The sequence below is a fragment of the Ovis canadensis genome, chromosome X (assembly GCF_042477335.2).
Source record: "Ovis canadensis isolate MfBH-ARS-UI-01 breed Bighorn chromosome X, ARS-UI_OviCan_v2, whole genome shotgun sequence".
Taxonomy (NCBI): domain Eukaryota; kingdom Metazoa; phylum Chordata; class Mammalia; order Artiodactyla; family Bovidae; genus Ovis; species Ovis canadensis.
This window is the reverse complement of record NC_091727.1, coordinates 128,413,454-128,428,807: the sequence shown is the minus strand read 5'-3', so window position 1 is coordinate 128,428,807 and position 15,354 is coordinate 128,413,454. Positions and strand designations below refer to the sequence as shown.

Genomic DNA, 15,354 nt, shown 5'->3' with positions numbered 1-15,354 from the left:
CTTCCTACATTATGTGCTGGAAACTCTTTCCCAGAAATAAGCTAGGGCAATCATAGGGCTCACCTTGAGTGTTTCCCTTCTCTCAGGGATCCTGTGAGGTCTTGCTGTCCAATGCTTATAAAGCATTGTTTTGTATATTTGTCTTTTTTCCAGTTTTGTTTAGAAATAATTAACGTTTATTACTGTGTAAGTTGAAGGCACAGAGCATGATGGTTTGATATACATATATTGTGAAATGATTACCATAATAGGTTCAGCAAACATCCATCTTATAAAGATACAGTAAAGAGGAAAGAAAGAAAAAAAAAACTTTTTGCTTATCATGAGAAATAAGGACTTGCTTTCTTAACTTTCCTATATATCATATAGCAGTGTTAACTAAAGTTATCAGATTGTATATTACAACCCCATTCTGTGCTGTGCTTAGTCCCTCAGTCATGTCCAACTCATTGTGACTCCATGGACTGTAACCCACCAGGCTCCTCTGTCCATGGGGATTTTCCAGGCAAGAACACTGGAGTGGGTTGCCCTACCCTCTTCCTGGGGATCTTCCCAACCCAGGGATCGAACCCAGGTCTCCTTCGTTGCAAGTAGATTCTTTACCATCTGAGATACCGGGAAAGCCCATATTATATCCCTAGTACTTATATATTTTGCAACTAGAAGTTTGGACCTTTTGACCACTTCCTCCAATTCTGCCTCCATCTCTAATAATCAAAACTCTGATCTCTTTTTCTATGAGTTTTTAAAAAGATTTCACATGTAAATAAGGTCATAAACTATTTATCATTTTCTGTCTGACATTTCATTTAGTATAATGCCTTCAAGATCCATCCATATTGTTGCAAATGATAAGCTTTCATTCTTTTTGTGGCTAAGTAATATTCCACTGTGTGTGTGTGTATTTTTTAGATCATAACTTCTTTATTCATTCATCTATTGATGGGTATTTAAATTGCTTCCACATCTTGGTTATTATAAATAATACTGCTATGAATATTGGGGTGCAGATATATTTTTTAGTTTGTGTTTTCCTTTGGATATGTTCCAGAAGTAGAATTCCTCAGTCACATGGTAGTTTTATTTTTAATTTTTGAGGGCCTTCCATACTATTTTTCATAGTGTCTATACCAATTTACAATCCCACCAGCTGTGCACAAGGATTCTCTTTTTGCCACATCCACACCAGCATCTTTTTTTGATGATGGCCATTCGAACAAATGTTAATTTTTAATTCAATTTTAACTTGCATTTCTTTAATGATTAGTGATGTTGAGCATCTTTCCACATATCTGTTGGCCTCTCATATATCTTTTTTGGAATAATGTCTATTACAGTCCTTTGCCCATTTTTAAACATGGTTATTTGTTTTTCTGCTATTGAGTTGTGTGAGTTCTTTAATATTTTATATGTTAACCTCTCATCATATGTATGATTTGCAAATATTTTCATCATCCCATAAGTTTTCTTTTCATTTTATTGATGGCTTCTTTTGCTGTGAAGAGGCTCTTTAGTTTGAGGTCGTCCCACTTGCTTATCTTTTTATTTTGTTGTTAGTGCTTTATGTGTCATATCCAAAAAACCATTACCAAGACTCATGTCAAGGAGATTTATTCCAATGTTTTCTTCTAGATGTTTTATGATTTCAGGTGTTACATACAAGTTTTTCATCCATTTTGAGTTAGTATTTATGAGAGGTATCAGGTATAAGGCATGTGTTCAGCTTCATTCTTTCTTTTTTTATTGAAATATAGTTGATTTACAACATGGTATTAGTTTCTGGTGTATAGCAATGGGATTCAGTTATATATATGTAATGTATATAATATATATGTATGTATTCTTTTCCATGGTGGTTTATTATAGGATTTTTTTTTTTACAGTTCAATAACTTTATTGGTTATCAGCAGTTAGTTCTCAACCACACTGACTGTCTGTAGATCTTTGAAGGTGGTGACAGGCATGTAGGTAACCAACGTGTAGAGCTTGTTTGGCAAGTCTTCATCTTCATTACGTTTTCTGAACAACGGCACATGGATCTGGTATGCAACATTCCTTATTCCTTTGGTCCAGATAGCTTTGTTGAGTCTGGTGTCGATGTGCACATCTGGAGTTCCCATCTTCTTAACGGCAAATTTCCAAATTTCTTTGAGTGCCCTAGGAGCATGCTTCTTAAAACCCACTCCATGGATGTGCTTGTGAATGTTGATAGTGTATTCTCTGATCACCATCTCATTGATGGTAGACTGGTCCTTCTTCTTCTTGCCGCCCTTCTTTGTGGGAGCCACCTAAACAAAACCAGGTGACAAGGATGCTTAGGGTGAGTGTGTCAAACCTAAGTCAAGGCCTCCCTCCTGGCCCGGCCTCACACAGCCGCTCTTAGGATGATTTCTGGGCACCTATTACAGGGTATTGAATATAGTTCCCTGTGCTATACAGTAGGACCTTGTTGTTTATCCATTCTATATACACCAGTTTGCATCTGCTAAACCCAAACTCCCAATCCAGCCCCCCCTCCCCCTTCCCCACCATGGCAACCACAAGCCTCTTCTCTATGTCTGTGAGTCTTTTCCTGTTTCATAGATAAGTTCATTTGCATCATATTTTAGATTCCACATATAAGTGAGATCATATGGTATTTGTCTTTCTCTTTCTAACTTCACTTAGTATGCTGATCTCTAGGTCCATACTTGTAGCTGCAAATGGCATTATTTCATTCTTTTTATGGCTGAGTAATATTTCATTATATCTATATATATGTATACACACACACACACATACCAAATCTTCTGTCAATGGACATTTACGTTGATATCTTGGCTATTGTAAATAGTGCTGCTATGAACACAGGGGTGCATGAATCTTTTGGAATGATAGTTTTATCTGGATATATGCCCAGGAGTGGGATTGCTGGATCATATGGTAACTTTATTTTTTTTTAAGGAACCTCCATACTGTTCTCCATAGTGCCTGTACAAATTTATATTTCCACTAACTGTGTAGGAAGGTTCCTTTTTCTCCAGACCCTTTCCAGCATTTGTTATTTGTAGATGTTTTAATAATGGCCATTCTCATTGGAAAAGACCTGGATACTAGGAAATATTGAAGATGGGAAGAGAAGGGGATGACAGAGGATGAGATGGTTGGATGGCATCACCAACTTGATGGACATGAGTTTGAGCAAGCTCTAGGAGTTGGTGATGGACAGGAAAGCCTGGCGTGCTGTGGTCCATGGGGTTGCAAAGAGTCAGACATGACTGAGTAACTGAACTGAACTGACTGATTTGGACTGGTGTGAGATGATACCTTTGTAGTTTTGATGTGCATTTCTCTAATAATTACCATTTTCATTCTGAATAGAAATTATTCTATTACCATTTATTACAAATACTGTCTTTTCTCCTTTGTAGGTTCTTGGTTCCCTAGTTGACTATATATGTTTGAGTTTATTCTGAGCTCTCAGTTCTGTTCCATTGGTCTATTGAAATGGCAAGCCACTCCAGTACTCTTGCCTGGAAAATCCCATGGGAGGACCCTGGTAGGCTACAGTCCATGGGGTCACAAAGAGTTGGACACAACTGAGCAACTTCATTTCACTTCATACTATTTTGATGGCTATAGCTTTATAGTATAGCTTGAAATCAAGAACTATGATTGATTGTCTGTGATGTCTCCTGCTTTATTCCTCTTTATTAGAATTTCTTTGACTATGAGTCTTTTCTGGCTCTGTATAAATTTTAGGACTGTTTTTTCTATTCCTATAAACAACACCATTGTAATTTTGATAGGGATTGCACTGGATCTACAGATAGCTTTTGGTATTATTGACATTTTAACAATATTAATTCTTCCAATCCATGAATATAGGATACATTTTCATTTGTTTGTGCCTTCTTCAATTTCCTTCATCAATGTCTTACTGTTTTCAGGGTATAAATCTTTAATCTCCTTAATTAAATTTATTCCTAAAGGTTTTTTTTAAATACTATTGTAAATGGGATTGATTTCTTTATTTCTTTTTCAGAAAAGTCATTAGTATACACAAATGCTACCAATTTTTGTATGTTAATTTTGTATCCTGCAAATTGACTGAATTCATTGATCAAATATGTTTTTTGGCTGAACTTTTAGGATTTTCTATGTACAAAATCATGTCATTTGCAAATAGAGACAATGTTACTTTTTCCTTTTCAATTCCACTATCTTTTTATTTTTTTTTCTTACCTGATTGCTCTAGCTAAGACTTCTAGTAATTTGTTGATTAGGAATGATAGAGTGGGCACCACTGTCTTGTCCCTAATCTTAGACAGCTCTGCGTATTACTAATATAAAGCCCACTCAGTTCGCCTTAAGCAGGAATAGGGAAGTAGCTTTATGGTGACTGATCTGATGCAACATGCTTGCCTCCACTCCACCCTCCCCAACTAAATTATATTTCATACAGAACTGTAACAATGCTAAATATAATAATGCTTTGTGTATGTTCTTGATTACAATCCTGCAACATTTCATCTGTTACATTTTCATGGCACATTTCCCTTTGAATACAAGTATATTTTTCATTTTATGAAATGCCAGGTACTACAATGGTTCTTCTTGCACATTTGTTTTCTTTCTTAAAAATATTTTTTAAAAGTTTTCATTCATTGATTTATAGAAGCATGCTTTACTTTTAATGACACTGTATCTAAGCCATTGCTAGCCAGGCCTTAATTATGTTCCTGCTTTCTGTCTCCCCTTTCTTTTCTCCTGTCTTTTTCTTCCTACCTTGTAATTATAAATAGTGTAAAGTTCAACTTGACTGGCTTGCATTTAGGGCTTTCCCCAAAGGCCTTAACAGAGGACCTGAGGATGAGCCAGTATTTCACAAGTTTGGTTTGGTTATGTACCCCAGAGGTTTCCCTAGTTTCCAGTCTGCCAAGTTAGCCTAACAAACTCCCCAGAATCACTTCTCCTGCTGTGCTCTGCCCCTCGGACTTCCAGGGAATCTATTCAATTGGGCCCTTGTCTTCTAAGAGGCCCAGGTATGCTGGTATCTAAGGCACAGCTAAACAAACCCAGTAGGGAATGGGGCGCTGCCTGTGTTGCCACTATCAGAAGAGCCATTCCTCTCATCCATCTTTCACCACAACTCCCAGCAAAGACATTAAGCACTTGGTTTCAAAGGAAAAGACACATTCCCCTGACTCCTGTGGCTCCTGTGCTATGAGCACCAGTGACACGCTCAACCAACAGGCACACAAATATAAATGACATGCCTAGGAAATGCTAAAGGGGCAGCACTGAACAATGGTGTGTGTGTGTGTGTGTGTGTGTGTGTGTGTGTGTTTCAAAGCTACCTAAGTTGAGGCAATGTTTTCTAGGCTTTTCTCCTTTCCAAAAAATGTAGGGTAGAGATGACTATAAATTAAATGGTAGTAATAGACAGTACCTTTCCAAGCCCATGGCTTTATGCTTCCCCTTTCTCCATCCCTTTTTTTAAAATTAATTAATTTATTTATTTTTTATTTTACTTTACAATATTGTATTGGTTTTGCCATACATTGACATGAATCCGCCACGGGTGTACATGAGTTCCCAATCCTGAGCCCCTCTCCCACCTCTCTCCCCATATCATCTCTCTGGGTCATCCCAGTGCACCATCCCCCAGCATCCTGTATTAAAATCGCCCTTTAAAGCGTCTGCCTCCAATGCAGGAGACCTGGGTTCGATCCCTGGGTCGTGAAGATCCCCTGGAGAAGGAAATGGCAACCCACTCCAGTATTCTTGCCTGGATAGTCCCATGGACGGAGGAGCCTGGTAGGCTACAGTCCACAGGGTCTCAAAGAGTCAGACACGACTGAGCAACTTCACCTTCACTTCAACCCTTTTTAAAATGGAGAATAAAGTCCTGTAGTAAAGCTGTGTACAGCCATACTTTTATTTAGCAGAGGAAAAACATAACCATCTTACATGTGTTGTCCCTTCACTCCTCAGTTCAGTCCAGTCACTCAGTCATGTCTGACTCTTTGCGACCTCATGGACTGCAACACGCCCAGGCCTCCCTGTCCATCACCAACTCCTGGAGCTTACTCAAACTCATGTCCATCGAGTTGGTGATACCATCAAACACCTCATCCTCTGTTGGCCCCTTCTCCTCCTGCTTTCAATCTTTCCTAGCATCAGGGTCTTTTCAAATGAGTCAGCTCTTCACATCAGGTGGCCAAAATATTGGAGTTTCAGCTTCAACATCAGAACTTCCAATGAATATTCTAGACTGTTTTCCTTTAGAATTGACTGATTTGATCTCCTTGCAGTCCAAGGGACTCTCAAGAGTCTTTTCTCCAACACCACAGTTCAAAAGCATCAATTTTTCAGTGCTCAGCTTTCTTTATACTTCAACTCTCACATCCATACATGACTACTGGAAAAACCCTTCACTCCTACCTTTCATTTATTTCTTCCTCCTTCCAGTGTTCTTTTCAGCCCCTTTCTTAAGGTGATAAATCTGAGCTCTCGCCATCTGTTCCTCTGTCTTCCTCTGTCTTATTAACCCCTAAAAACAACTCTTTTGGAGATTATAGCTAGAGAGAGAGAGTAAAGGAGGACAGAGGAAGGAAAAAAGAAGGGAGAGGAAACAAGACAAGGGTGGGTGAGGGCTTTATGGAAAAACAGCTATTTCTCCACGTCCTAGCATACAGATTCTCTGACTTCCCTTTATTTTCAAAGAAACTAACAGTAATAGGTACCAAACAGTGAATACTTATGTGCAAGTATTTTCAATACATTATCACATTTAATTCTTATAACTGTTCAAGCTAGCACCACTAATTGCACCCATTTTACAGATGAGAAAACAGAGGTTCAGGAAGATTAATCAAGTGGAACTCAATAGCTGAGGTCTAAATACTGACTCTGCTATCTACTAGTTAAGTAAACTTGGGCATGTTGCTTACTTTTCTGTACCCTGCCTATCACAATTTCTCTCTTCTAGAAAGGTACATAGTCTGTATCCCAGTTGCTAGGAGTTTGTACTTTACTCAACTGCTAAACTTATAGTTACCAATTTGTTGATTGGAGAAAATCAGCACAAATATATTCCAGGACCTTCTTTCTCCTCCCATGGGTTTGATGCATTCAGCCAAGGATCTTAGGAGGACTTGGTTGGTGAGCAGTTCTGGCCAACTATTTGTTGAACAATTAAACAGACAAACAAACACACTTACTTTGTGTTGGCTATTCCAAATTCCAAGGTTATAGCTGTGAACAAGAAGACATGGCCCCTGTTCTCATGGAACTTTCATTCTAGTGGTGGAGGCAGACATCAATCACATTATCATATAAATAAATGCATACTTGCAACTGTCATAAGTGCTACAATGGATCCAGTGGGTAAGATCATGACACTATTAATAAGGAAGGCAGGGAAAACACCTGCAAAGAAGTGATGATGGAGGTAAGATCTGGAAGGCAGATAAGTCTGACCAGAGTGCAAGGAATGAGCCATGTGTGGTAGGGTATTGTCAACACGTCAGTCTAGCAGGCACTGTTTTTGAGCACACGAACATATGTGGTACCCTTCCATCACCCTTTATAAGCATGGTTATGGCACGTCAGAGATTTTGTAGGGCAGTAATGAATTTAAACATTCCATTGTATTGTTGCTGTAAGTACATTCACAGCGTTAGTTCATGTATTCTAATTTATAGTCTAAAGAATATGGCAGCTGTATGCATTCTCAGTTTCCCGAACCATGTTTGTTTTGTGGGAAAATTATTTGGCCACAAAAAGTTTCCAAATAGTGGAAGGGGATTAGGGTTAATATACCATGAAGGATGCATTTACAGTAGGGTAGGGGCACTGGCTAGGCATCTTTCTCTGTGATGTCTCATTACTTTCTGATCCCCTTTTCTCTTTCAACCCCTCACTACCTTGTGGGCTGAGGCACTGGTCAGGTGGGCCAGTTCCAAAATAGAGTTTCCAGGGACAGGAGATTAAATTGGCCATGGTAGTGACCTAAGACTGTGAAGATAAGCAAGAGCCAGGGGATGAGGGCAAGCTGAGCACAGCAAGCCTAAAGGGTGAATGCAGGGTCACAAATAGGAGATAGTTCCAAGAAGGTCTGAAGCCAGATATGCCAGGGAACAGAGAAGGGAGTGCAGAGCAAGGGCAAGAGAGAAGTGAGAGGGTTCGGGGTAACTGCCTCAAATGAAGTCCTGAGGTCTGTGACTCATTTTCTTTGGCCACCTGCCTCATAGTGTGTGGGTGAGTTGGCCCAGTGTAATGGCATGCGGCTGGGACTTCTCCTGGTTTGCCCAGTGAGAAGTTGTGACTTGCTCCAGAGCATTCTTGAGGTAAAAGTCTGGTTCCCACCAGCACTCTCCTAATCCACAGTCTTTCTCTTGCACCAACTCCTGCAACCAGCTCTGTGGATCAGAGAATTTCAGCACCTCCTCTTCCCCTAGTCCCTGGTTGTCATGGAAGGACAGACATATGGGTAGGTTGGGCTTATTTTAGAGTGCTGGAAGCCACATACCCACTACATGGGCAGGGTTAGTATTGACAGGAAAGATAATTCAAAGGGTTCACAGTTTCTTGAATTGTAAATAGGCCCAGCAAGGTCTTCAAGCACTTAGTAGAGATTATGTAAATTGGGAGGCAACAGTGCTCAGTAGTTAACATGGGATGTGTTCAGTGTGGGATGTAGAAAGAAAGTGAAGTCGCTCAGTCATGTCCGACTCTTTGCAACCTCGTGGACTGTAGCCCACCATGCTCCTCCATCCATGGGATTTTCCAGGCAAGAGTATTGGAGTGAGTTGCCATTTCCTCGTCCAGGGGATCTTCCCAACCCAGGGATCAAACCCAAGTCTCCTGCATTGCAGGCAGATGCTTTACCGCCTGAGCCATCAGGGAAGCCTGAACTCAAATCCCAACTCTCCCATGTAATGACTGTGTAATCTTAGATGAGTCACTCAACCTTTCTGTGCCTCAGTTTCTACAGCTGGGAAATGAGGATAATACTATTTCTCACATAAGACTGCTGAGCAGCTTATGTGAGGGTATACATCTAAAATGTTTAGCATTGTGCCTGGGATGGAGTAAATGTCTGGTAGATGATAGCATTTATTTTTATTGGGGAGAATGCTGGATATGATCTGCTATCTGAATTTTCTTCTTAAGTGCTTGGAATCAACAGCATTTGGGATGGTGTTTAGTAATTATGGCAGGAAGCGAAGGAGAACTAAAGAGCCTCTTGATGAAAGTGAAAGAGGAGAGTGAAAAAGTTGGCTTAAAACTCAACATTCAGAAAACTAAGATCATGTCATCTGGTCCCATCACTTCATGGCAAATAGATGGGGAAACAGTGGAAGCAGTGACAGACTTTATATTTGGGGGCTCAAAATCACTGCAGTTGGTGACTGCAGCCATGAAATTTAAAGACGCTTACTCCTTGGAAAAAAATTATGACCAAACTAAACAGCATATTCATAACCAGAGATATTACTTTGCCGACAAAGGTCAGCCTAGTCAAAGCTATTGTTTTTCCAGTAGTCATGTATGGATGTGTGAGTTGGACTATAAAGAAAGGTGAGCACCGAAGAACTGATACTTTTGAATTGTGGTGTTGGAGAAGACTCATGAGAGTCCCTTGGACTGCAAGGAGATCCAACCTGTCCATCCTAAAGGAAACCAGTCCTAAATATTCTTTGGAAGGACTGATGCTCAAGCTGAAGCTCCAATCCTTTGGCCACCTGATGCAAAGAACTGACTCATTTGAAAAGACCCCGATGCTGGGAAAGATTGAAGGCAGGAGGAGAAGGGGTCGACAGATGATGAGATGGTTGGATGGCATCACTGACTCGATGGACATGAGTTTGAGTAAGCTCCGGGAGTTGGTGATGAACAGGGAGACTTGGCGTGAGGTCGCAAAGAGTCGGACATGACTGAATGACTGAACTGAACTGAACTGAACTGAATTAATGCAGCAAAGTGGCAAATAATGGAAACTGTCATTGCAGTAAGTGGGTTAAGGGTGCATTCAACATTGAAAATATCCTGAATGGGAACTCAGTGGTAGTAAACTAGGAAAATCCATCATGTTGCTATCCAACACATACTAGCAGGGGTTTAATCTGATGGCCCTTGACAGTGGCCCAGGGCTACCACATTGGGAGTTAGGTCTGGGGTTTGACTGGACCTAACTGGAATAGCCAAGAACAGGCAGAACCAGAAGGTGAAGCTACTCTTTGCTTAGGAAGCACTGAGATAGTCAAGTCTGGGAGATCTGTGTGAAGGCAAACACAGTGTGCAGAGCCAAGGTCAGGAGGCAAGAACCCATAGGAACCAGTTTGGAGTGAATGAAGAGCCAGAGCAGGAGCAAGTGAGTGGGCTCAAGGTGATTGCCATGAAAAGGGCCCTGAGGGCTGGTATTTGGATTTATTGGCTGCCAGCTGAATAGTGTGTGGGTGGGTTGACTGGAGTTCGTTGGTATGGGCTGGGGTAGACAGTAATAACAATACTCCTGGGTGGATATCATTTCTATTTTGGAGGAGAGGAAACTGAGAATTAAAGATGTCAAGCAATTTGTCTTATGGCACACAGTTCATCACTAGCAAAGACGGGAAGGTGGGAATGATCCCTAAAAGGATAGTTGAGGTAACATGAAAAGCAAAACAAAGTTTCCCCTTGAGGGGTGGGGCAGAGGTAGGAGTAATAATAGAATGTTGGCAGTTGTTACACTCTCTGAGACCCTGTTGATTAGAATTGTCACCTCATAAGGGCTGCAGCGGGCTTCCCTGGTGGCTCAGCTGTAAAGAATGCACATGCCAAGAGATAGACATATGTTCAGTTCCTGGGTTGGACAGATCCCCTGGAGAAGGAAATGGCAATCCACTCCAGTATTCTTGCCTGGGAAATCCCATGGACAGAGGAGCCTGGCAGGCTACAGTCCATGGGGTCAAGAAAGAGCTGGACATAACATGACTTAGTGACTAAACAACAAGGGATGCAGTTATGACTTAGCGGTTAAGGAGTATTTCTGGAGCCAGACTGCGAGTCAGACTTTGTTGTTGGTGTCTAGTTGCCAGGTCATATCTGACTCTTTTATGACCCCATGGACTGAAGCATGCCAGGCTCCTCTGTCCATGAGATTTCCCAGGCAAGAATACTGGAGTGGGTTGCCATTTCCTTCTCCAGGGGGTCTTCCCAACCCAGGGATTGAACTCAGGTCACCTGCCTGGCAGGCAGATTCTTTACCACTGAGCTACCAGGAAGACTGCTGGGGTTCAAAATCTACCTCTGCCACTAATCAGCTGTGTGAAATGGAGAGAATTACTTAACCTTTTAGGGCCACAATTTTCTCACATGTAACGTGAGCAAATAATAATATCTATTTTTAGGGTTAGAGAAGTGCCTGGCTCATAATAAGCACTATCTCAAATTTAGTTATTAACAATGATAAAATAGGCTTATCTCAAATATTTAGATAATGCATATAAAATACTTAGCACAATGCTTGCACATAGTAAGCACTCAATAGATGAATTATTATTACTATAAATATTCTACAGCAATTAAGATTATGCAAGTATTGATCTCAGAAGAAATGAGGCAGCCTCAGAAAATCCGTGGTAGGGACTACCTTTATGCTAGAAATCTGAGAGGGACCCACTCCTATCCTGCAAATACTGCCCCTCCTCTCTGATACAACTTTTTAATTGCAAAAGAAATGGGCTAACCTTGGAGACAGAGTGCTCCTATTATTGAAGGCACTGAAGCATAGGCTGCCTAACCCTACTAGACAGGGTTACCATATCAGGGATTGACAGGTAATAATTATATCTAACAGTGATATAAATACTCTTATTATTCCCCTTTTACAGATAAAGAAACTGAGGCACAGAAGGTCATGCTCTTTGCCCAAGATCCCACAGCCAGTAGTGGCTGAAGTTCCTTCTAACCCCTGACAACCTCCTGTGAGATGTAGCCGATTCAATCCCAACACAGTAATATGAGTAAAATTATTGGATCCCCTTTTCTTTTTGCCAGGATGAAGGGGAATGATGGTAAGTTCTGGATTAGAGAATTTTAAAAAGGAAAAATATAAAAGAAGAAAATGAAGCTAGTGAGACCAACTTGATCATCTCACAGTCTTCTTCAGGGCAGCCTCAGAACATTGAACCTAACCTCGGGAGATCAAAACTGCCTGAATTCTTTCTCCTAGGAATCCTCAGGGGCCCTCAGGATCAGAACTGGTCCAGAATTTGTAATTGGAGACCCAAGTGCCCACACAAAATTGTTCTGCCTTTTTCAGATCTGCAGGGAGCTAACTTGCATTTTGCTCACTGCAGTGGGCTCTATTTCAGTCATCGGTTAGATCTCCTGCCAGAGCTGTGTTCACAGAGGAGGGGAGAGGAAGAGAGAAGATTCCTGGCATGTAGGACAGTTTAGAGACATGAGTGTGCAAGTCATATTTATTGTCTCAGGAAACAAGATAACTTAGCTAGAACAATGAGTTGAAGTCAGACAGTAGCAAGAACTGAAGGAAGTTTAACAAGTGTTTATTTAACTTTTTTAGAGAGGGCTTTGACAGGGAAGTGAGGACTTTCTATGAGTTGTCATTATCTGAGCGAGAGAAGATCAAAACACTCCAGAAAGATTCCTACTGACCTATGCATCCTACATTGGAGGGAGGTGAGACAGAAGTTCAAGGAGGAGACTTGAAGATAGGAAAGGCTGAGTAATGGCCCAGCCCAAAGACAACTAGGGGCAGAACTGGATGGAAAGGTAGTAAAAGCCAAAGGAAGAGAACTAGCAAGAAGGGATAAGTAAATAACTGGTTAATATCAAGCCTTCTTGATATGTGATGAAATATGTGCTGTATTTCATTACATCCTTACTGAATGTAAGTCCTCTGCCTAGAATCCACTTCCTACCTTTATTTAACATTCACTCATCTTTAAAGACTTAATCCATCCTTCAGATTGTATAAAAATTATTTATTCATTTATCTATTTTCTTTACTAGAGTTAGAGCTCCTTGAGGATGATATCTATATCTACCCTTCCTCCCTCTTTTCCTCCCTCTCCATTCTTTCTTTTCTTTCTTTTACCAAATATTTTTGGATACTTACCACAGTCTAAGGAAATCAAGAAAAAACTTGGGATAGACATTCCACCTGATTCTGGCAATACTGAGCTTGGAAATTGATGGCATGTCTTGTGTGAAGCTGTCTCAGTGACTGCCAGAGAAAATGAACTCCTCTGGTGTTAGTAGAATAGAAGGTGTGATATAATAAAAAAATATGTTTGGTCAAAAATAGAATAGGGAAACTCTTCCAAGCACATTTAACAAGGCCAGTGTTACCCTGATAGCAAAACCAAACAAGGATGCTATACAAAAAGAAAATTACAAGCCAGTAACCCTGATAAATATAGAGACAAAAATTCTCAACAAAATATTAGCAAACTGAATTCAACAATACAGTAAAAGGATCATACACAATCATCAAGTTGAAATTTATCCCAGGGATGCAAGAAGGGTTCAACATCACAGATCAGTCAATATGTATATACACCACATTAGCAACAACAACAAAAAGATAAATATAAAATAATTATCTCAATAGATGCAGAAAAAAATGGAAAAGGCCATTATCCATTTATGATAAAGTTTCCTAACAAAGCAGGTATAGAGGGAAAATACACAAAATCATAAAAGATAAATATGATAAGGCAAGCTAGTGGAGGTTATGGAATTCCAGTGGAGCTATTTCAAATCCTAAAAGATGATGCTGTGAAAGTGCTGCACTCAATATGCAAGCAAATTTGGAAAACTCAGCAGTGGCCACAGGACTGGAAAAGGTCAGTTTTCATTCCAATCCCAAAGAAAGGCAATGCCAAAGAATGCTCAAACTACCACACAATTGCACTCATCTCACACGCTAGTAAAGTAATGCTCAAAATTCTCCAAGCCAGCCTTGAGCAGTACATGAACTGTGAACTTCCAGATGTTCAAGCTGGCTTTACAAAAGGCAGAGGAACCAGAAATCAAATTGCCAACATCCGCTGGATCATGGGAAAAGCAAGAGAGTTCCAGGAAAAACATCTATTTCTGCTTTACTGACTATGCCAAAGCCTTTGGCTGTGTGGATCACAATAAACTGTGGAAAATTCTGAAAGAGATGGGAATACCAGACTACCTGACCTGCCTCTTGAGAAATCTGTATGCAGGTCAGGAAGCAACAGTCAGAAGTGGACATGGAACAACAGACTGGTTCTAAATCAGAAAAGGAGTATGTCAAGGCTATATACTGTCACCCTGCTTATTTAACTTATATGCAGAGTCCATCATGAGAAACGCTGGACTGGAAGAAGCACAAGCTGGAATCAAGATTGCCGGGAGAAACATCAATAACCTCAGATACGCAGATGACACCACCCTTATGGCAGAAAGTGAAGAGGAACTAAAAAGCCTCTTGATGAAAGTGAAAGAGGAGAGTGAAAAAGTTGGCTTAAAGCTCAACATTCAGAAAACTAAGATCATGGCATCTGGTCCCATCATTTCATGGAAAATAGATGGGGAAACAGTAGAAACAGTGTCAGACTTTATTTTTTTGTGCTCCAAAATCACTGCAGATGGTGATTGCAGCCATGAAATTAAAAGATGCTCACTCCTTGGAAGGAAAGTTATGACCAACCTAGACAGCATATTCAAAAGCAGAGATATTACTTTGCCAGCAAAGGTCCATCCAATCAAGGCTATGGTGTTCCAGTGGTCATGTATGGATGTGAAAGTTGGACTGTGAAGGAAGCTGAGCACAGAAGAATTGATGCTTTTGAACTGTGGTGTTGGAGAAGACTCTTGAGAGTCCCCTGGACTGCAAGGAGGTCCAACCAGTCCATTCTAAAGGAGATCAGTCCTGGGTGTTCATTGGAAGGACTGATGCTAAAGCTGAAACTCCAATACTTTGGCCACTTCATGCGAAGAGGTGACTCATTGGAAAAGACCCTGATGTTGGGAGGGATTGGGGGCTGGAGACGGGGACGACAGAGGATGAGATGGCTGGATGGCATCACTGACTCAATGGATATAAGTTTGAGTGAACTCTGGGAGTTGGTGATGGACAGGAAGGCCTGGCATGCTGTGATTCATGGGTCTCAAAGAGTCGGACATGACTGAGCAACTGAACTGAACTGAACTAATGATAAGGCAACAGCTAACATCATACTCAACAATAAAATGCTGAATGTTTTTCTTCTAAGATCAGGGACAAGACTCTCAGCACTTCTATTCAACATAGTATAGCCAGAGCCATAAGGTAAGAAAAATAAATAAAAGACATGCAAATTGGAAAAGAAGAAGTAAAACTGTCTC

The 15,354-nt window shown here is 40.6% G+C and overlaps 1 protein-coding gene across 1 annotated transcript in view; it reads right to left on the bottom strand.

The window, feature by feature from the left end:
- Positions 1-1,910: 1,910 nt before the first annotated feature.
- Positions 1,911-15,354, bottom strand: part of LOC138930857 (large ribosomal subunit protein eL31-like) — a 130,258-nt gene continuing 116,814 nt past the window's right edge. The window contains exon 2 of the mRNA XM_070291248.1: positions 1,911-2,288. Within this exon, the coding sequence (XP_070147349.1) occupies positions 1,911-2,288 (378 nt within the window). The remainder of the gene's footprint in view (positions 2,289-15,354) is intronic.